We start from the raw sequence: 23,185 nt of genomic DNA on the forward strand, positions 1-23,185 counted from the left end.
GTGTTGTGTTTGGGCTGTGATGATGATAGCGAGTCAGAAGCAGCTAAACACCTCCTTTACCCCCTCCTGCGACTCCTCTCTTTCTCTCTCTCCCTCATGTACGTTTCTGTCTCATCCTTCCTCTCCTCTCTTCTTCCCTCAATACAAACCCTTTGCCTCTCTTTATCTCTCTCTCTCTCTCTCTCTCTCACTCCCTACCCCGTCTTCTTGAGTCTTCACTTTATTCTTGCGTTGCGAATAATCCTCCTGTCTTCTTTAAAGGGGAAAAATTCTCTCTCTCCAGCTCTTATTTCTTTGCCAAGTATTTTCTATCATACAAAATCATCCCATGGTGACAGGAGTATGTGTTGTCAGAGCGCTGTGGCTTTAACCTTTGACCTCCTTACTGTTGGTTGCTTGTAAATTACCAGCAAATTGTAATGTTGCCAATCTAAGAATTGAAGCTTATTCTGCTGGTGCACTTATTGTAAGGTGTTGTGGATAAGAGCGTCAGCTAAATAGCTAAAACATAAATGTAAATGTAAATGTGAACTTAAAGGAGATTAGCCTGTAGATCAAGTGACCTGTTAAGTGACAGAAACAGAGACACCAAAATCATCCATGTGTCCCCAGTAGATTGTTAGTTCCGGGGCTCCATGCTAACACTTTAGCATACACTATGTTGAGTGATACTAGGCTCCATGCTAACACTTTAGCATACACTGTGTTGAGTGATAGTAGGCTCCATGCTAACACTTTAGCATACACTATGTTGAGTGATACTAGGCTCCATGCTAACACTTTAGCATACACTGTGTTGAGTGATACTAGGCTCCATGCTAACACTTTAGCATACACTATGTTGAGTGATAGTAGGCTCCATGCTAACACTTTAGCATACACTATGTTGAGTGATAGTAGGCTCCATGCTAACACTTTAGCATACACTATGATGAGTAGTAGTCTCCATGCTAACACTTTAGCATACACCATGTTGAGTAGTAGTCTCTATGCTAACACTTTAGCATGGAGCCTGCATGGAGCATTTTAGCACTTTAGCATAACACTTTTGAGATAATGCTAGTGTCCAACTATCACTCAACATAGTTTATGCTAAACTGTTAGCATGGAGCCTACTATCACTCAGTGTATGCTAAACTGTTAGCATGGAGCCTACTGTCACTCAACATAGTGAATGCTAAAGTGTTAGCATGGAGCCTACTGTCACTCAACATAGTGAATGCTAAAGTGTTAGCATGGAGCACCAAACACAAATGATCTACCGGGGACACATGGATGATTTTGGTGTCTATGTTCTCGTCACTTAACAGCTAAGTTGACCAACAGGCCAATCTCCCCAAAAACTTGGTGAATTCTTTTAATATTATTTTGCTGTTGGACTCACTGTACTGTAAGTCTCCCTGGATAAGAGCGTTATGTAGATGTAAACATCTTCTTCTTTTTCTTCTTCCTCCTCCATGCGTTCTCCCCCCCCTCCCTCCTTTCTCTGTACTGCTACAAGAGTGCAGCAGTGTCAGGTCAGATGTCACCGTGTTGCTAAGGGAGAAGGGGGAGGGAGAGAGAGAGAGAGAGAGAGAGACCCGGCCCGCTAGACAAAGAGCCTCCTGTTAACACTGGCCTGCCTGCCTGCCTGCCTGCCTACCTCTGGGCCCACTAACCACCCCCCCCCCATCCCCCATCCCACCCCCCCACCCCCAGCCCAAGGCGAAGGAATGGGCAAACACGATCCACACAAACCGCCTTAAGGAACGCTGCTGCTGAACTGTACAGCAGCACCGCATGCATGTGTACAAACATAACACACAGCTGCAACTTCTGTGTTTTTTTTGTGTTTTCTTGCTCGGATCGAAAAGCTTATACACAGTCATTTATGAGTTGGCTGAGTCTCTTGACCTTTGGGCTTTCGAAACCTGTTGACATGGGATTGTGTAATCTCAAAACTACGTGGGCGTCAAGCGGGGAAATAAGACTTCTTGGTAATATTTCACTTTAATAAGGATTTATCATAAGCACATTATAAGCACATTGTGAGTGCATTAGAATCATTATAATCAGCGCATGATAAACAATGAGCCAAAAAATGTAGGGATTGAATAGTTTATGGAGCACACTGCAAAAAATCTCCATCTTAACAAGTCATTTAGTCTATTATTGAGCGCTAAAATCGTAATTTTCTTAAAATAAGTGAAAAATTCTGCCAGTGGGGTTTGATAATTTCACTTGTTTCCAATTCAAATCAACTTGTTTCAAGAATTTTGTAGAATCGGGTGTCATTTTCTTGACAGCAGTGCAGTGATCTGCCTTATTCTGACTGGTTTCAACAGACTGACACTCATTTCTAGAAAATTCCTGTTTCTCTTGGTTTAAGAACAATAAGATTTGAAGGCTGAATATGAGATTAAATGACCTCAGATGGATGTTTTTTTGCAGTGCAACTGTATAGCGAATGCCATGATATTACTTGAATCAAATTTTCTGATGTTTGTCTGATGATTATATTGAAATAACTGCTTCTATGCTTCTGATTGGCTTACAATCTGCTTAATGCCTCTCAATGCACTTCAGGTAAAGTGTTACTGTTCTTCCCTTCACTCCTTAAAAACCTGACTTTTTGTAGATATTTGGTTTTTTTTTGTACAACAGCAGCAGAAAACTGCTGCAGGGCACTTCATGAGGAGAGAGGGGATGTTATGTAATTCAGCAGCACACACACACACACACACACACACACACACACACGCACAGCTACACCTGGAGCGAGGAGCGCTTGGTTCGTCTTATCTTGCGAGCCTGTGCCTCCACTTCGGAGGCCGGTGAAGTGTGTGGCAGGTCAGACCCGGCGCCCCTCGGGTCGCTCAAGTATTCGCAAACCACATGCAAATATATTTTGGCCCAGGTGTGCAAGAGAGCTTACATCTGCACTTTCAGTCTGAGGGGTTTTGATACTGTCCGGCCCACAGCAAACAGCTATTCACCGCACAGACCCGCTGCGCTACTTTGATATCCTCTGTGTTTCTTTAAAACAGCGATAAACACAGTGGAGGGAGCAACATGTCTGGCCCCGGGCTGCGTCAGGTTCGCTCACACAAAGCCTGCAGGCCAGACGCGCTGTTCGCTCCGCGTATTTACTGCTTTTTTATTATTATTTTTAGAAACATTAAAGATATCCAAGTAATGGCATGGGCCCGAAGCCTTTTCTCAGAGTGTGGTGGGATACTGTCATCATGTGGATAATTATTCCTCTCTAATCAGCACCTGAAAGAAGCAGCATGCAGTCGTTTGACGTTTAGCACGCAATCCATAATATAGACGCTTTCATCCACAACAATATGGAGAATAGATATAGGCCAGAATCTGAAAAAACAGCGAATCACTACTGTTTTATAGAGTGAGTTTTACTTTCATGTCAGCAACAGTGTAGAGAAAGTTACTTTTAAAAGTAATTTGTTACTTTACTTTGTTACTTACTTTAAAAAGTAACATTACAAAGTTTCTCTTCATTAAAAGTAACTTGTTAGAGTACTTTTGCGTTTCCCACTTTAGAAAAATACTAGTGTTGCAAAGTGTTGAATTGTTCATCAGTTTTAAAATGCAATGTAAGACTATTGCTCTGTTTTTAATAAAGTAAGATTATCTCATTTATATCAATTAGCAGCATGTTGCCTGTTGATTTTCACTTTTTCTGCTTTTTTAAACATTTACGCTCACAAAAAGGGAAAGTAACGATATTCTAATTGTAAAAAGCAACAAATAACAGACTACAAGCGTTGAAAAAGCTGCGATTTAAGTTACTAGTCAACACAAAAAGTAATCTGATTACTCTAATGCGTCCCCAACACTGGTCAGTAAGCATTCAGTAAGAGCAGATGTGACTTTTTCCAAATGCTGGATGACACTTCACTTCACACGGAGAGCATCCAACTCCTGATGAACTTTTCTTTTCTTACCTTTTCCAAACGGAGCGAAGCTGCTGCGGCTCGGAGGGGAGGAACCACTCTGTTGAGGGACAGAGAGACACGACAGGCTGCTTCACATCACATCTGGACTCCATTTTTATTTATGCTTTTTACATAAACCAACTGCTTTTCTTCCCACGCTCACACCTTTGCTCTTTGTCGTTTTGTTTTTGAAGAATTCTATTCAAGTTCATCATTAAATATCTCTAAACTGTCTGTGAATATGTTATCATTTTGTCAACGTGGGATTTACCTATACCTGCTTACCTACAATCCTTTAAAACGTAACATAGGTTTAATTTTAATTGTGTGCAATATATAAATTTATAGGAGTAGGGTTAGGGTTACGGTTGGGGCAATTTTATTGAACAATAAATAATACATGCATGCATACTGGCATATAAACACTTAATTTGTACCACTAAGATTTGTTTTATCTTCTTTCCCACAGCTGGAGACTGGCAGCACTTTCAGTCTCATGGGCATTTTATGAACTTTCAAGGGCATTTTTTTGCATCCATGCAGCATTAGTATGCAGAGTCTCATTCATGTGCTATCGGATATATCGGATAAACAAATTCCCTACTTGGAAATTTCACAAGAACGCCACTGAAAGTCGGACGGTGAAGTGGGAAAGTGGAAAACGTTGCTACCTGAATTTTGGATTTATGATGCGATGATGACCTTTAACCTTCTCAGCATGGTGTTAAAATCGGGTTTTGTGTCAGTCAGCGGTAAGAAAACACTATTATACGCATGCAGCTTTATTACAGGATTGTAGTTGGAAAGACGCACCATCATAACTAACATTTGTTTGAATAAAGATCGTTAAATTAGCTTGTTTGGCTGCAGGACGGCCATGTTTATTTAGTGTTTGTCTTCCGGGTTTCTGACACAACGGAGTGTGAAAGCAACGCTGTGATGTCGGACTTTCTCGCCGGTACGTGAACGCACAAAGAGTTAGCATGTTTGTTGTCGACATCGCTGCATCAATGCTAACAAGAGAAATTCCCGTACATGTACTTGGTGAAACGGACTTCCTCGCTAAACTGACTCTGACCCGGGACTTGAGCTGTCCACCTCTCCCACTTTCTCTCCTTCTTGGACGAACCTCCTCGGGACGGTGCCAAGCCAGCGCTCCTCAGAGACGCCGTTTCTTATGATTTCCCGGTAAGCGCCGTATAACTCACGGCTTGTCATGTTTTTGTTTTTTTTTACGAGAACAGTACAGTAACAAATCAAAAGGATCGAATCCGCCCCGCCGCCGACCCCGCCGCCGCCCCCACCGCCGCCGCCGCCGCCGCATCTCTCGCAGGGAGGAATTGAGCAACGAGCCACCGTGGCGATCAACCCGACTCATTATCCCACAAGAAAAACCGTTGGCGGAGAGCGAAAAATCATTCAAAATGACGTGACGATGCAGCCAACTGCCAAGAGCGAGGAGGAAAAAACGATTTGTTCCTTTCCAGAAATGTTATATATCCATTTTGGGGAAAATGACTTACCCTAAGCGTTATCATTTTGTCAACCAAGAACTTAAATTACCTATAATTCTTTAAGAAAGCACCATCATTTGTTTTAAAACTGGGTTATCATCCATTTTATTAGAGCGGGGTGTCACATATTTCAAACGCTGGATACCTCATTTTGGAAATATTCACACACATCTCTCCCAGGAAGGAATGGAGCAAGCAGACATGCAAACCCAACTCATTATCCCAAAGTAAATCCCTTGGCTGTGAGAGCGAAAGAAAAAAAACAAAAAAAAAAAAACATTAAGAGGAAGTTATGATGCAGCTAACCACCGACAGTAAAAAGACAAATACCTTTGTGAAGTTTACGGTAAAAGACCAGCGCTCGCTTTGATGATTAATGCCGAGGCTGTGGGGCTCTGGCGCCGGCGCTGAGGGAAATACTTGCTCTTTCTGCGGTGATCTCAGTCTGTGGTTTAAGGTTTTCTCTCTTGTTGGGATTTAATGGGATGGGAAGGGAGATTTTACTAGCTGCATGGCCGGGGTGCAGCGCTCTGGGGCATCGCCGTGTTCAGAGGTAAAAAGAAATCATGGAACTCCAATTTTGGTGTTTTTTTTTGGTCTGATTCTTCTTGAACTGCAGGTTTTACACGGTCCGTTTGCGAGAGAATTTCACAAACCCGCCGAAACCCCCATTGTACAATTTAAAAAAATTGCATGATGATCGATGAGAAAACAAGAGCGTTTCTTCACATACATTCAGAAGATTCATGTATTATTTTTTTTTTTTTCGCCCCAAAGTCAAGTGAAAAATGAAAGTGCTCGTGTTTATGGGCTAATCTGTTTGCTTTTGGCCGCAGCGAAACCAACGAACTCCCTTCCTCTCTCTCTCTCTCTCTCTCTGACATACACACACACACACACAAAACCTCAATGCTTACACTACAAGGCAACTCTTGATCACACACACACACACAGCCCCGCCAAACATATGCTACAAGACACTCTTCATTTCAAACACATACACACACACACACACACTCCCTCTTCTTGCCGTTTCACTTGGCTCAGATTTTCCAGCAGTTTTGGCGTTGCCCTGTGCGGTGTGAGCTGGCCGCCGGCCCCGGCCCGGCCTCTATCGGCCCATTCAGCCCCCCAGGCACATCTGTGTGTGTGTGTGTGTGTGTGTGTGTGTGGGAGGAGGGGGGGGGGGGGGGGGTGTAGGCCAGGTAGAGCACCACCCAGGAGAGAGAGGGTGGAAGATAGAGTTTTTTCCGTAAGTACCGCTGGGCCTGGGATGAGTTTGGTTCCCACCGCGGCCCTGATGTCAAATTCCATGACTTTCCATAACTAAAGTCATACTGTGCACTTGTTACACGGCTTTGTTGAATACTCAGTTATCATGGTCAGTGAAGGCATCCTGAGGTCTGTTATTTCTGAGTAACAAACCGCTCTTTCACATCTAATGATATCACTCCTCAGTCAGGAAGTCCGCTCCATTTTATCGATCCCTAATCAAATTAACTAGCCGCACCTTGTGGCCAAAAAGACGTTGCTGCTTTGTTACTACAGACAAACACTCGGCTAACCCAAGAAGAAACATTTAGAAACATACAAGATTTGCATTTAATGGATCTAATTTATTCAGTGAGCACTATTGATTGCTGAATAGAGACTGAACGGCAAGTTTACATGACTTGTTTACGTTGCTATAGTTACAGTTCTGCTACAGTGTAGCCATAGATGCTAGCTACAGGCTTTTCTATGGTTACAGTTCTGCTACAGTGTAGCATGTATGCTAGTTACAGATGTTTCTATGGTTACAGTTCTGCTACAGTGTAGCATGTATGCTAGCTACAGATGTTTCTATGGTTACAGTTCTGCTACAGTGTAGCATGTATGCTAGCTACAGATGTTTTTATGGTTACAGTTCTGCTACAGTGTAGCATGTATGCTAGCTACAGATGTTTCTATGGTTACAGTTCTGCTACAGTGTAGCATGTATGCTAGCTACAGATGTTTTTATGGTTACAGTTCTGCTACAGTGTAGCATGTATGCTAGCTACAGATGTTTCTATGGTTGCAGTCCTGTGGCAGAAGCTTGTAAATGACTTTAGTTTGCAATAAAATCATCATTTAAATCAGTGTCAGTTTGTGTTGGAACAAAATTTTGGGGTTCTTGATTAGCAATGTCGGGACTTATTTTGTGATGGTGACTGGCTCCCAGTACTTACATATTTATATTTTTATATTTTATCACTAATGGCATTGCTATTACACCCAAGACACCACAAAAGCTAAAAAAGATGAACTCAAACACAAGATCTCAGACTCAAAACTTGGAGGGATGATGCATTCTGGCACTCTGTACTGGTTAGCTAACTCTAACCCTAACCTGACATTACACTGATTAACCTGGTGGGGGTGTGAGAATTAAAGGTCAGTTTGGAGGGAAGATGCATCTTGTTATTGATTGGCCCAGGGGATGCCTGCATCATTCATGGGTTGACAACATGTTTACATTATTATTATTATTAATAATATTACTGTGCAGTGTGAGCACTCCTTGTTTTCCAGTGGGAATGCTGTGAATACTGAGCAGGTGTGGTTCTATTATTGTAGGAACGCAGCCGGGCAGAAAGCAGCACCCTGCCAGCACCCTTTGAAAGTACATCAGCGTCAAACATGTTTGGGTGCCTCGCCGACACGCTGCTGGCCCGACTGAACCTGAACTCAACACAAAGGACAAACACACCGCAGCGCGCCAGCATGAACACAGCCAGGTGGAAAAAAACACCAGAGACCGTGAAGGCCTCTCTCGCGCCGACATGGGTGTCCCAGGCCCACCCAACACCCAACACACATACATAGAGAGTCAGCACAAACATACACACTTATACTGCACACACACATACACACACACACACAAATACACAAGGGCATTTTCCCCCTTATGTCAGTCCCAGCTCGCTCCATCTCCATCCCAAACGCAGACTGCCATATTTGATTCTGCCTCCACCCTCTTCCCATGCCCACACACACACACACACACACACACTGGCTGAACCCTCTGCCTGCCTGTCCGTCATCCCGGTACCGTCTGTGCCGTCTGCTTGCCATCATGTTTTATGCAAAAAAATCTCCCTTCCTTGCCAAAGCGTCTCCTCCTCTCCTCTTCTCTCCCCCTTTCTCCTCTCCTCCTTTCTCCTCCTCTCCTCCTCCTCTCCTCCTCCTCTCCTCTCCTCCACTGGCCGACGTCTGAGCCGCAGACAGGGAGAACTTTGTGATCCCCGATTCTGATCTGTGGATTTATTCACAATTTATAAAACCCTGTGTTTATTTATTCATGTCTGGCGGAGATTTTTTTTTTTTTTTTTTTTAACAGTTATTGGTGGGTTTTGAAGTGCCACAGATGGGGGGGGGGGGGGGGGTGAGATGCAGGCTGTCAGCTGTAAGCCGCTTGGCCTCGCTGCCCGCTCAGACAGGGGGGGGGGGGGGGGGGGCATTACTGGAAGAGCGTGTGGAGTGGAGGGAACTCAGCATGGGGGGGGGGGGGAATTACTGCATGAGGGCAGGCGGGGAGGGAAATTACAGGGGCGATATGTACGATTTTCACCGCCATGAGCGTAATTTATGTGCAAGGGGGCAGATAGGGTTGTTGATCAATACCGACGACTCACCATCCTCGTGGAGAAAGATCTTCCTACGTTGTTTTTGAAGAGAACAAACTTCTCAAGAAGGTGAGAACAGAGAAGCGTCTTTACAGTCTTTAGATTCGTAAATGTGTTTGGACGTGATGCGTCGTTCTCGCAATGAATCTCGGGTCTTCACATTGGTTCTCATCGGCCGAGTCACTGTCCCATGCATCTTCGGTTGGCAGGTAAACTTCTGGATCTTAATCTGTCCTCTGTCCTCACCAGAATGCACAAAAACGTATATTGACCAAGTCTGTTTTTGGAACAAAACTCCACACCCGTTGGCATTTCTGGACACTTCCAATCCCCCAGCCTACTCACAATTCCCAGCATTGCAACACACTTGAGCAACAAAGGCAAAAAAGCTTTGTTCCCAAGCTAAAAAAACCAAATAACAAATCAGTATCATTATTCCAGAATTCATCATGGTGATATTACTTACGTACTCATCTACATTGTGAAATCGTGACTTTATTGTGTCAGTTACAGGCCACCGTAGCTCAAGAGACTTGTGTAGGAGGAGAAAAGTTCCATCAATGTCGTTGCAATTCCTACAGGCCGCTGATAGAAGTCGATAAAGGTCATAGTTTACTTAAAGGGTAACTTCGGTATCTTTCAACCTGGACCCTATTTCCCATCTTTTTGTGTCTAAGTGACTAAAGGGGACAACAATTTTTGAAATTGGTCCAGTATTGAGCGAGATCGCTTCAGCCGGCAGCCGCGAAACGGGCTGCAGTGTAATCCGACGGGGCAAATCTCACCGTCAATGTACGTCCACTAAAAGTTCTTGTTTTGGCCACTGACAGGCTCAGATTGTTATTATAAGTGTCTGACAACATTATGGAAAGGACCCTACAGAGAAATGAAACGTTTTTCTTTACCTTTCGCTTGATCCGGTCTGTGTGTAACCAAGTCTCGCTCAAGTCTCGCGAGAGTTGAGTTGTTGCAGGAAGTTACACGCAGACCGGATCAAGCGAAAGGTAAAGAAAAACGTTTCATTTCTCTGGGAAAATAGGGTCCAGGTTGAAAAATACCGAAGTTACCCTTTAATTCCCCTTTAACTCCAGCAACTGGCCAAATGCTGGCAAATCATGGCTGCGTATGGTGTGTTTGCCTCCTCAACAAAATAAAAGATATAAAAGTTTGCCTCCTCTACCAGTCCTATTCTGTTGTAAAAATCTAATTGGCTGGTTAAATAGCAAACGTGTATTTTAGGATTTAATAGCCTTGTGGCTTGCAGGCAGTGGTTAGTTTTAGTTTAGGTGCAGTTTTAGTTTTAGTTAGTTTTCTTCCCTGGCAGGCACACTCACCGATGATGAGTAAGTACACACACACACACACACACGGACAAGCATGCCAACGAGCTGACACTCCCTGCTAGGCTCCAGTGGACGCACGTGCATAAACACACACACACACACACACACGCACATACTCACACACACATGCACACATACTGATGAGCAAGCATTTACAGCCAGGTGCAAATAGAGGCACGCACGTACTCACATCACCAAAGACACACACTAACAAGGACGCACACACACACACCAACATGTGCATGGACGCAAGCGCACACACACACACACACACACACACACACACAGAACACCCACAGATTGAGATGAGTCAGTGCAGCTCTACTCGTTCTGAAACCGCAGAGTCTGGAAGTCGTCTGGTGCGTTTCATCATCACAGAGTGGAAACCGTGCAAACACACACACACACACACACACACACACACACACACACACAGGACACACACTGAAGTCACCGGGAACCAAGCGCTCCCAAACACGGTGCCGCGGTTAAAGGGGCATTAAGCAATTTCTGACTTTTATAGGCGATCGAGGAGCTGCAGCAGCACGGACAGGTCGTGGCACGGCGGCCCGCACTCGACATCGATATAAAAAAAAAATCACGTTTTTACAACAGAGATGAGTAAGATAGCTAATTAGAGCAGAGAGAGAGGCAAAAATAACAGTGCAACAGTTATATAGGACAGAGTTTTAAAGCAGGCCAGGGGGGATTCAGACAGGACAGGATGCTTTATTGATCCCAGAGGGGAAACTGCAGGATTAGCAGAATAAATAGAGTGAGGTTAAGATGGATTGGTCCTGGGGAAGGTGCTTGAATAATGTCTGCAAGAGGCTACTTTTATTTTTTATTTTTTTGCAAACTGGGTGTATGCAACTATATACAGTATATGCATGTATATGTATCATGTATATGTGCATAAATGTAGATATGTTTATATATGCTTATATATAGGCCTATGTATGTTTATATATATGTTTATATGTGGGATTGTTATGTATGATACATTTATGTGTGTACGTGTGTGTGTACAGTGTATATATACTGTATCCTCCAAGTACTTTTTTTCCCTTTGTGTGTGTGTGTGTGTGTGTGTGTGTGTGTGTGTGTGTGTGTGTGTGTCCCATACACCACTGAAGGCATATGGGAGTGAAAAAGGAACATACCGGTATATGTGTGTACTATACACTGTATATTGCCCAGTATGTGTGTTTACTTTTCTTTTGAAATTTCAAATAATAAAGGGGAAATAACAATAAATAAATAAGGAAATAAAGAATAGAATAGAATAGAATAGAATAGAATAATAGTTCTTTGTCATTTGTTCTTTTGGTTTGAGCAGTTGGAAATGTGAGGGTGTAGTTTTTGTTTGAAAACCAGAAAACAGGCAGAAATCTCAGCAGCAGGTAAAGTAATCATTGAGTCACTGGTATTGATCCTCAACCCGATCGACCCCCTGCAGATATATTACGGTCTGTTTCTGCTGTGGGACAGAAAACCCTATTTATGCCTCTGGATCCATGTTTCCCCCTTCTTGCTTTAAGTTGAATCCCACCAGGATCTTCTCTCCTCTCTTTCCTCTTGTGTGATTTTTTTTCAGCTTTTCCTACAATCTCAGTAAAGAAAAAAAAAGCATTCAACCTTCTCTTCTTCTTCTTCTTCTGTTCCTCCCTCTACGTTTTCCCCCCATCTCAACAAAGAACAAACTCTTCTTCTTCTCTCCTTCTGGCCTAAGCGGGCGGCGTTCACCATGGAAGTCGAAACTCTTAATATGTCCGCGCTCACAGACGCTCCCACATCAGCCGCTTCCAGATGAATTTTAATTCCTGCTGTTTTCCTTTTTTCTTTTTTTTTTTTTTTTGCACTTTTGTTTATAATAGTCTCGGAGACATTCCTCCCCCCTCTGCGATTTGGATGCTGTGGAGTCTGGAGCGGCCCGGCGTATAGGATTACCGGCTGGCCCGCACTCAAGGCTGCACATTCCTCTCTTATCTACTCATCTTTATGCGACGGGACAGGGAGAGAGAGAGAGAGAGAGAGAGAGAGAGAGGGGGGGGCAAAAGTATGAAATAGGCAGTCGTCCTGGCGTCTGCAGACTGAAGTGTGTCCTGCATGTGAGTTTGAATCCCACTATAGTGATCTTTGTCTTTGTGGCTCTCCCATCTTTCCCTCTCTCCAGAAATGGCAGGAACATTAGAGAGGGAACGTTTGAGCAGAGCGGAGGGAGGTGAAGAGCAAACTGTACAGCTGTAGATTGGCTTTTCAAATGGGTCTGACTCATATAAACCAAGACCACTGAGATGTAGGTCTTTGTGCAAAGGCTCCTCTCTTATTTTACAGTCTAACGGCGCCTCCTAGTGGTCAGAGATGTGTTTGACCGTTCTCTAGAGGTCAACTGTCGTCATGTGAAGAGTCTGGTTCCAAATCCAGATGTCCAGCGTTTGAAAAAAGTGAGAAAATTACTGATACCAACATGTTATTTATAAGAAACTTTATAATAATGAGCGTTATTTGTAATGCATTTTTTTAAAAACACACTTGACAAAGTGCTTAAAAACCAGATAAAATGAAGATATGCTGAGTAAAAACAAGGCTCCACAAGATAAAAGCCAAGAACACAGAGTATAGACAGTATGAGAGTAAAGTAATAGTAAAGAGAGTAAAATAAAAAGTCTATAAATGATGGTTTAAATGATGAGACTGACTCTACCTTTAATGACCTTTGTCCCCACAAGAGATGGGATCATTTATATTTTTGATGTATTGACTGTACAAGTGGGATATATGGGGATTTTTTTGTGGGCTCCAATTTTCGCACTTCATAACATGAATTATGGAAGTAAAAAAAGAATAAAAATCGAAATAATCAGTTATATTTACAGTAATACAATCAACTCTACTCATGAGTGAATTTGAGAATATAAATTATTTTGGATGTGCGCATGAACACTTTAAAGTTACAAACCGCTCCTAAGCCTCAGTCAACCTATCAGAACCTAGAACTGAGGGTTTGGATTGGCTGTTGGGACAGGAAGGGGCGGGGAAAGCAGACTGACCTGGCTTGTAGTTGGGCAGCTCGCTCACTCCCTGCCAGCTTTCCTCCGTGGGAATGCCAAGGACCTGAGGAGGCAAAGAGAGACGGGGCGTCCTGTGACTGACAGATCACAGGTTTGATCCCTGCAACAGACAACTGAAGAGTTTCCTTTTTTAGGCCTTTTTTTATTTATTATTATTTATTACAATGACAGCCTGGCACGGGACAAAATTTAGCTTGATAAGGAATTGGAGAAGGGGAGAAAAATACATTGAATTAAATAAAGTAAGAATAATAAAAACAACAATACTACTACTACCTTTAATAATATAAGAAATTATGAATAAATAAATAAAAAGTTTTCTGTCCACTCAATATAGAAAAAATGAGTTTTGAGTTTTCCCAGTTTTGTCTTTTCTTCCTCCATGGAGACAGCAGCTTTTTCTTCTATACTACCATAGACATTTCTGTTCCATCGCAAACTTTTCCAGACCTACAAACAATTTAATTGATTTTCCGTACTTTTGAACACTGTTAGGACAGGAAAGGTAAACGAGTGCCGTACTCACCGCCCAGATTTTCTGTAGCTGCTCGAACACGTCGGCCACGCCCGGGAAGGCCGGCGCCCCCTGCAGCATCTCTATGAAGATGCACCCCGCCCCCCTGCAGCAGAGAGAGCAGAGGCTTTATCGTGGAATCACAGCTTCAGAAAATAAAAGGGAAAAGGAAAAAGGAAAGGAATAGAAGGAAACCAGGAGAGAAATGCTTATTTGTCTGCATATTGTCTCTCTCATTCCTTCTTCTTCTACTTGCTCTGAAACACTCCTGTCTTGTTTTTTAAAAAGAGAGTTTCCACGTTCTCCTCTGGTCTCTTAATTCTTTACATAGCACTTATTATCATACAAGATCATTCTGGAAACATTCAGGAATATTTATTGCTTCTGCAGCTTTGACCCTTTGCTTTTTTTGACTGGTTGCTTGTAATGTTGCCGATGCAGGAATTTAAACTTGCTGCTCTCCAGCTGCTCCGGATAAAAACATCAAAATGCTAAAATATAAATCTAAATGTAAATTAGAGGCACTGTGGCTGCAGGTTCCTGTGCGTTTTCTTCCACATTGCATGCTGGCCTCAGCTAAAAGCCCAAAATTTAAATGCTAAATGTAAAGAAATGTCTAGCGAGCCATTTGCAAATGAATCTACATGAGATCTTTAGAAAGGGTTTGAAGATCCGGCCTGTTGTGGCTGCTAATAACCCCCTTTTTAAAAACCCAAACTCTGTTAGTGATTTTCTCTGTTTACTCGAAAGCTTTCTCACAGCACATGTTTCTAATATCCATTATCTGGAAAAGGCCATAGAAAAACATGCCCAGACATCATTAATGTTAGGGCGCATAAATACTTCTTCAATAAATTGATGCATGTGAATGTTAAATCCCTCCAATTTGGCAAAAAAAAGAAATGAATTCTCCTGGGAAACTTCACTTCCTAATGTTTGTTTTGGTGTTTGGCGGAGAGAGGAGATAGCAGCGGGGCCAAGAGGCTAAACTGCTCTAGACACGCAACGCCATGTGAGAGCCGCGTTATTACTTCTGTGACTTCTGTCCCCCTAAAAGTCACTTGAGGACTGGATTCATATTAACATGCTTAGTGTCAGGCTGCCTGAACGCACAAAACGACCCAATACTGAAAAGATTTAAAGGGAAAATCCCCCTCAGATCCTCTCACACTGTTGGAAAGCATCAATCTGTCTGTGATGTTCGTTGAGTTATCTCGTGATGAAGTGCTGTACTTTACTTTTCTGGTGTGCCCGCTTTTCCTACATTTCCCAGAATGCCTTTTGGCAACCCCCCCCCCCACAGAGAACAGGCGTGAACTTGCTGCTTTCAGCTGAGGGTGATATGTGTAGTTTTTAAAAACAGCGACAGTCTTGCATTGCATATTATTACGGTATGTTTTTTTGAAATGGGGAACGCAAAATATGCTGAAATTAAATACTTTTAATATAGAGGCACTTAGGGGGGCACTATAGGGGCGTCCTGGTGCATCAGTGGTTTAAGGTGCGTACCCTGTATCTATAACGTCTTGGGTTCAAATCCAGCTCAGGATCTTTGATGCATGTCATCCCTCTCTCTTTCTCTCCTAATCTTTACTATCTATCTCTATAAACTACCATAATAAAGGCAAAAAGCCCCAAAATAGTCTCCAAAAAATGAAATAAAGAGGAACTTTGTATCAAAACTAGTTCGTTTTTAAGGCAAGCAATGAAGGAAAGTAACTAATTGCTTTCAGAAGTAACTTTCCCCAACACTGGTCATTTGTCAAGTATAAATAAAGCATAAAGGTTAAAGAGACAGTGATTAAACACTATGTGGGTGGGTTGGGGTCTGGGTGGAGGGGGTGTGGGGGGGTACGGACCATATGTCCAGAGCGGTGGAGTAGTCTGTGGACCCCAGCAGGACGTCGGGGGGGCGGTACCACAGCGTCACCACCTCAGACGAGTAGGTCTGACAGGGGATGGACTTGGACCGGGCCAGACCTGCAGAGACACACAGAGACACACAGAGACACACAGCAAAATCATCACTGTTAAATTAACTTAAACTCAACTGTTTCTATCAGTCCACACCCATCAGAGTTAATTTAACACGTCTGATAGTTTTAAACAGCCGAGACAGAGTGATATCAGCTCTATTAGAGGACAAACATCTCTCCAATCAACATTTGTCAACTTCAAATAGTTGAGGCTTTGCTGCTTATTCACAAATCCACTAGCAACCACAGAGAATTAGCTGATAAGGTCGATTTGTTTCCAAATTTATGTTACTGAGACACAGGACACTGCTTTAGCAAGGGTTGAAGTTGCTAAATACAATTACTCTTGTTACTGTAACTGAGCAGTTTTTTTGTGTAATTTATTTTAAGAAATGTTTCCAATGAAAAGAATCTTGTTTGAACTCTCATGAGAGTCTCAACCTTTTAGAATCACAGCTAACAACATTCTCTTTTCTAAAAAGTAACTCGGTAACTTTTACTCTTAGGACATTTTAAATGAGCTTCTTTTTACTTGAGCAGGACTTTTTGACACCTTCTCCATCCCTGGTCTTTAGTCCGAGTCTCTTTGTTATTCTCCAGTCTTATTCCAATGATTGAAAAGCATCAGCTCAGTAAATCTAATGGCACCAACTCCAACACTGTTAGGTCTGACATGAAACCTGCTGAACAAATCCAGTTATCTTTGCAAAATCCAAACTTTGTAAGGCCATAACTGCTACACCACCGGTCGATTTTCCAAAAGTTGGAGGGATAATTAATCTTGTTACTGATCGGCCCACGGGAGACGACATGTTTCACTTGTTTTCTATGCTAAAGACATGGAGGTTCCCCCACCGAAGTCGGCCAGTTTGAGCTCTCCCAGGTAGCTGATGAGCAGGTTCTGGGGCTTCAGGTCTCGGTGGAGGATCCTGCGGCTGTGGATGTAGGACAGACCGCGGAACAGCTGGAACATGAAGATCTACACACACACACACACACACACACACACACACAGAGGCAGATTAGAGATTAGAGCCGGGATGGGACAGGCTCATGAGGTTCATCCCTGCCTGGTAATATTTATCTGTCAGTCTGGCAGGTAGAAGTCGATTGTTTTGGAGGTTTTGTTTCAGTCTAGTTGGCTTGTATGGAGAGATTAGAGCCAGCAGTGATTGTGTTTGAATTGCATGAATTTGAATTTGTCATGCTCATATTGAACAACTAAATTAAAAACAAGATTTGATGAATAAATTCATTAAAATATATACATATATTGTAAGGTAAAATTTGAAATTGAGTACAATAGCTTGAAATTGAATGTGATTCTTACTGAATTTAACTTTTTTTTGCAGAAACTGTATGAAAATATTAATATAAATTGCCTCGATTTGAATTTTAAAATCTGTCAGCAGTGAATTGAAGTGAATGGAAAAGAGACTTCAGTGAATAGAAAAGGAGTAACATCAGGCTCCACTTAAAACTCTTTAAACACTTTTCCCCACACCTTCATTTGAAGACTGGATTTGAAGCTTTTAGTCTCAGATGTAATGAGGATGAACAATACATTTTCCTCCATATATACTTGTGTAATTCCCAAACTTTTGAAGACCAGGGAATAATCAAATTCATTCCAGAAGTTCCAGACCTGCACATAAACCCTGGGACACGGCTGTGCGTCTGGTGTTTGGTTTTAGTGTGAACGTACCCGGACGTTATATGAGTGCAGGCCTCCGGGGTGCTGGGTCATGTACTGAGCCAGGTCTGTTTGCTGGAGCGAGAGAAGGGGAAAGGAAATGAAAGACAATTTCCAAAACTCAATAAATCATGTGGTAATGATTTATTGCTAATAAAATGCTGCATGTAGCACCTTTAATATACAGATATACCCTTTCTTGCTTTATCTCACACTCTCACTCTCTCTCTCTCTGTCTCTCTCTCTCTCTCTCTCTCTCTCTCTCTCTCTCTCTCTCTCTCCTCTAATTTACTCACCACATATTCGAAGACGAAGGTGAGCGACTCTCTGGTGTGGATGATGTCGTGCAGCAGCACGATGTTGGCGTGCTTCAGGCCCTTCAGCAGGGAGGCTGCACGCACACACACACACACACACACACATACACATGCACACACACACACACACACACACACACATACACATGCATGCACACACACACACAGCATCACCAGAGATCGATTAATGCAGATACAGGCTGTGTGTGTGTGTGTGATAGAGAGAAAGAGACAGAGAGAATAAGAGAAAGGAAGAATAAATCTGTGTGTGTGTGTGTGTGTGTGTGTGTGTGTGTGTGTGTGTGTGTGTGTGTGTGTGTGCGTGTGTGTGTCCCTCACCTTCTCTGATAGCGGTGAAGGGAACACCCTCTTCTGTCTTCATACGAATCACCTTGAGAGCCACTAGGTGTCCATTTATCCTGAAGAGAGAGAGAGAGGGAGAGAGATTGAGAGAAAGAGATAGAGAGAGAGAGAGAGACAGAAAGAGAGAGAGCAGAGATGAGGGAGAGAGAGAGAGAAAGAGAGAGAGAGAGAGAGAGCAGAGACAGAAAGAGAGAAAGAGAGCAGAGACAGAAAGAGAGAGAGAGAGAGAGAGAGAGAGAGAGAGAGAGAGAGACATCTTATGTCCTTTAACTAAATATTTCACATTAAAAAAAATACACACCAAAAAAACAACTATAAACTAGGGTTCAACCAATAGGGTTTTTTTGGCTGAAGCTGTTGATAGACTATATTTTGTGCCAATATATCTATAAATTTTACCACATTTGACCACATTCATGCAAAAAATTCCCCAAAAATTACAAGTATTCAATGTTTCCCCCAGAAGTTTCTTCTTGTCAGGCTAAAAAAGCGTCTGAAACAGCATTTGGGACACAAAAACTCTCCATTCTCCAGTCTCTATTACTAAAAAAAATACTAGAAAAACTAGAAGGCACTTGGAGAGACAAACCTCTCTAACTTGCTGTTGCACCCAAAGGCGTCGTCCCTGTCACTTCAATTTTAAGCTAAATTGATTTCTGTAAACATAATAGTTCTTATTGTCAGCCAACAGCAGTCGCATGTTGGATCTGGCAGCTGTTGTTTGGATGCAGTCTTCTTCCTTCCTTCCTTCCATCCTTCCTTCCTTCCTTCCTTCCTTCCATCCTTCCTTCCTTCCTTTCTTCCTTCCTTCCTTCATCCTTGTTGAGTGTGTATTATCCAATTCAGTTTTGCCTTTACTTGTCATCTTGATTCGATTTGTGCTTCTTCTAAGTGGAGATTCTTTCATAAGACCCTTGGTTTTAATCTCTTATTTGCACACATTTGTAATTTCCTTTGTCGTTTTCTTTCTTCTCACATAAATAATCTGAAGCACCTTATAGGAAGCAGACTTTACTGGTGGGTAAAGGCCTTCTGGACACTGCAGCGCTGACCTTATAAAACCAGAGGACTTTACGAGCTCGGAGCTTGTTACCGCACAACAGTCTGATAAATGCATCCAGGGAGGATTCCTGTGCACAACACTCTGCATGTGAAGCGTTTTGACTTGTCTGTGTCATATTACAGACGGTCAACTGACACTGAGTGAGCCGGTAGGGGTTCAGCATCTTGCTCAAAGGCACATCAGCAGGACTGTTCCAGGTATGGATGCTTTTTGTTCCAGGATGTGAAAAGGTTCCCAAACTTTTTCACATCAGGAACACCCAAATACAGAGGCTTTAGACCAGTGGTTCTCAACGTGGGGTCCGGGGACCTCCAGGGGTCCATGAGGGAGTTCCACAGAGCCCCCAACAAATTGATGAATTGTTTTGATCATAGTTTCACTGTCATCTCTACGCCTCTATTATACCTACAATACAGATAGTCGTGGAATTATATCTAAAAATCACATCTAACAATAAAAAATATTCTCAGATTAGGGTCCGAGAGACAAAATCTCTTCAAATGGGGGTCCGTGGCTTTAATGTGGACTAAATTTCGGGGTCCTTGATATGAAAAAGGTTGAGAATCACTGCTTTAGACCACAGAACCCCCATTTGGCAAGATTTTACCCCCCGAACCACTAAAACTCTCCACTGAAACCCAGACTAATCAAATTGTTTTCGGTGGGTTTGTGGCTTTTTAAAGCTCACACCACCTATCCAATGGTAAAGGCAAAAAACATTGTTGAACAATTCAAAAAATATAATTACAGACTATTTTTTATATCTGTGGTCAGGGAGGAACCTGCGTTGTACTGGCAGTGTTGACACCGACTAGCCAATATCAGATTTGTAATAAAAGACCAATGTCAGCCTAACCTTAATAGAAATCAGACTGCTGTGTTAGAGAAATCTACTGACCGGCTGATTCCCTTGTAGACGGTGGCGTAGGCTCCCTCCCCCAGCTTCTCCAGGTTCAGGTAGGAGTTGGCTGTTCCAAACTGCAGCCCGGTCTTCTGTTGTGGAGAGAGAGCAGAAACACACGTTACACATCACTGCTGTCAAACCCCATAACGCCACAGTTTTGGTGACGGTGCAACATGATCAACATAATACAAAGTTGTGAACTCTGAAACGCAGATTTACATGCTGTGGACACAAATGATGTGAAAATTACGTTTCTCCGTCATGAATTGGATTCTGTGTGTGAAGTTTAGGCAACTAAAACTACTTGGTTAAGGTTTGGGTTAGGGTTAAATTTAAGTTATGGTTAAGTTTAGGCAACTAAAACTACTTGGTTAAGGTTTGGGTTAGGGTTAAATTTAAGTTATGGTTAAGTTTAGGCAACTAAAACTACTTGGTTAAGGTTTGGGTTAGGGTTAAATTTAAGTTATGGTTAAGTTTAGGCAACTAAAACTACTTGGTTAAGTTTAGGGAAAGGCTTTGGTCTTTGTTAAATAAGAAAAACTTGACTCATGGTAGAAATTTCCTTTGTACAAGCTGGGAATTGAACTCTGGTCTCCAGCACTGAAGACAAACTCATCCGCCCATCCACCACCCTGACCATAACACCCTTACTCCCTTACTTTCTACTTAGCTACTTCAATGTGACACTACTTCTTGTTTATAGTCGTGTCTCCTTGACATATTGGAGGATTACCTGCTCCTCTGTGACCCTTTGGTCTCAGGAAACCCTTTCAAACCCTTTCAAAATCCTAATTTAACAAAACATCTGTGATGGAAGGTGACTTGATGACCCCAGTGACACACACACACACTCACACACTCAAGCCTGTAACACTTAGATCAGGTGGCTGGGGAATGAAGCCGCCTGTCTGACGGTCCTGTCCTCTATCGTCTCCATTTGCCGGTTCGTTCATCCCTCTTTTGACATCTAAACCGCTCTTCTGTCTGAACGCTCACCTTGGATTACGGGACAAAGCACCGCAACACCGCCCCCTCACCACCTGAAGGTGTCTGACTCACCCACTGGAACTCCTGCTCGAAGCTCTTCCCCCCCAGCGGGTCGCTGTTGCTGCGGCCCCGCTGCACCCGAAGGCGCCGGACCTGCAGGGTGTGGAACCAGTGCGGCTCGGACTTGGAGTAGGACGGGTCGGACGGGTCGTCCAGCTGCGAGGGGAAGACAGAGGAGGAGGACTTACTGACTTTTGATGCTCTTTAATGAAGCATCTCAGGAGAAAAAGTGAGTAAAATCACCTTAGAAAGACACCAGCTACCCAGTGATGATGTATAATGTAGGGTATTTTTAACATTTCTGTACTTGTATTAGCCTATACAAGACATTTTAGATAGTTGTAGTCTATTTAAAAGCCCAATATATTTTATATTTCAGTTGTGAAGTGTAATTATGTGAACTGCACTGTCCCTATCAAATAAACTACTAAATAAAAAGCAAAACGCTTCTATACAGTCATACATGTGAGAATATCATGTCTTTAAGGAAAAAATACATGAACTCCACCCTCAGGCGGGGAGACGGAGAGAGAGAAACATGCGCCCCCCTTTTTTTTATAAAGCCCCTTGGGATTCGTTTTTTAATCTCATCTGCACACAGTCTTTTTTCTGTTCGTGTCTTCTTTCTGTTTTATCACCTCGTGTGTGTTATCGCTGCACAAAGTGAACGACATCAAACTGAAGTGGTGGGAGAGGAAGAGAGAGAGGTGGGCGAGAGAGAGCAGCGGGGTGGAGACCTGGGTGGAGAAGCTTTCATTAGAACTGATGGGTTTTCCCTAATAGAATAACGCTGTTTTCTTTTTCTCACTTGAATTAAAACATTTTGGTTGGTTATTTATGCGTTGAGCGAGATTTGAAGCCGCTCTTCATTCCTGAAAAACACACTTGTAGCTGTCACGTGTTTTTCCATCTGATAACATGATAAACAATAGAACTTAATAGAATCCACAACTAGGTGAGAGAGAGGGAAGTTTGACATTATTGCATAGGATGACCCATGTATTAACTGGGTAAGTCCAATGTGAAAACAGCATTTCTAATTACTAATTCTTAATGTTGTTAGTGCATATATGCAGTTGGGTTGTATGTGCATTTACATTTACACTTAAGGAATGTAGCTGACACTTAAACTCCTAGAAATATGAGTGTGAGAGAGAGAGAGAGAGAGAGAGAGAGAGAGGGAGAGAGAGAGAGAGAGAGGAGAGAGACAGAGAGAGAGAGAGAGAGAGGAGAGAGACAGAGAGAGAGAGAGAGAGGAGAGAGAGAGGGACAGAGAGAGAGAGAGAGACAGACAGAGACAGACAGAGAGAGAGAGAGAGACAGAGACAGACAGACAGAGAGAGAGAGAAAGAGAGAGGGGAGAGAGACAGAGAGAGAGAGAGAGAGAGAGAGAGAGAGAGGGGACAGAGAGAGAGAGAGAGAGAGAGAGAGACAGACAGAGACAGACAGAGCGAGAGAGGAGAGAGAGAGACAGAGACAGACAGACAGAGAGAGAGAGACAGAGAGAGAGAGAGAGAGAGAGAGACAGACAGAGACAGACAGAGCGAGAGAGAGAGACAGAGACAGACAGACAGAGAGAGAGAGAGACAGAGAGAGGGGACAGAGACAGAGAGAGAGAGAGAGAGAGAGACAGAGAGAGAGAGAGAGGGGAGAGAGAGAGAGAGAGAGGAGAGAGACAGAGAGAGAGAGAGAGGGAGAGAGAGAGAGAGGAGAGAGACAGAGAGAGAGAGAGAGAGGGAGAGAGAGAGAGAGGAGAGAGACAGAGAGAGAGGGGGAGAGAGAGAGAGAGAGG

General features: G+C 43.0%; 1 protein-coding gene across 1 annotated transcript in view; it reads right to left on the reverse strand.

Moving 5' to 3' along the window:
- The window catches only part of cdk15 (cyclin-dependent kinase 15), a 49,794-nt gene that overhangs the window by 10,418 nt on the left and 16,191 nt on the right, over positions 1–23,185 (reverse strand). The window contains exons 2-11 of the mRNA XM_078291234.1: positions 21,406–21,595; positions 20,341–20,435; positions 18,356–18,435; positions 17,996–18,090; positions 17,712–17,774; positions 16,862–16,985; positions 15,890–16,010; positions 14,043–14,136; positions 13,496–13,559; positions 3,948–3,996 (exon numbers count right to left, since the gene is read on the reverse strand). Of these exons, the coding sequence (XP_078147360.1) occupies positions 3,948–3,996; positions 13,496–13,559; positions 14,043–14,136; positions 15,890–16,010; positions 16,862–16,985; positions 17,712–17,774; positions 17,996–18,090; positions 18,356–18,435; positions 20,341–20,435; positions 21,406–21,595 (975 nt within the window). The remainder of the gene's footprint in view (positions 1–3,947; positions 3,997–13,495; positions 13,560–14,042; positions 14,137–15,889; positions 16,011–16,861; positions 16,986–17,711; positions 17,775–17,995; positions 18,091–18,355; positions 18,436–20,340; positions 20,436–21,405; positions 21,596–23,185) is intronic.

The sequence above is a fragment of the Centroberyx gerrardi genome, chromosome 21 (assembly GCF_048128805.1).
Source record: "Centroberyx gerrardi isolate f3 chromosome 21, fCenGer3.hap1.cur.20231027, whole genome shotgun sequence".
Taxonomy (NCBI): domain Eukaryota; kingdom Metazoa; phylum Chordata; class Actinopteri; order Beryciformes; family Berycidae; genus Centroberyx; species Centroberyx gerrardi.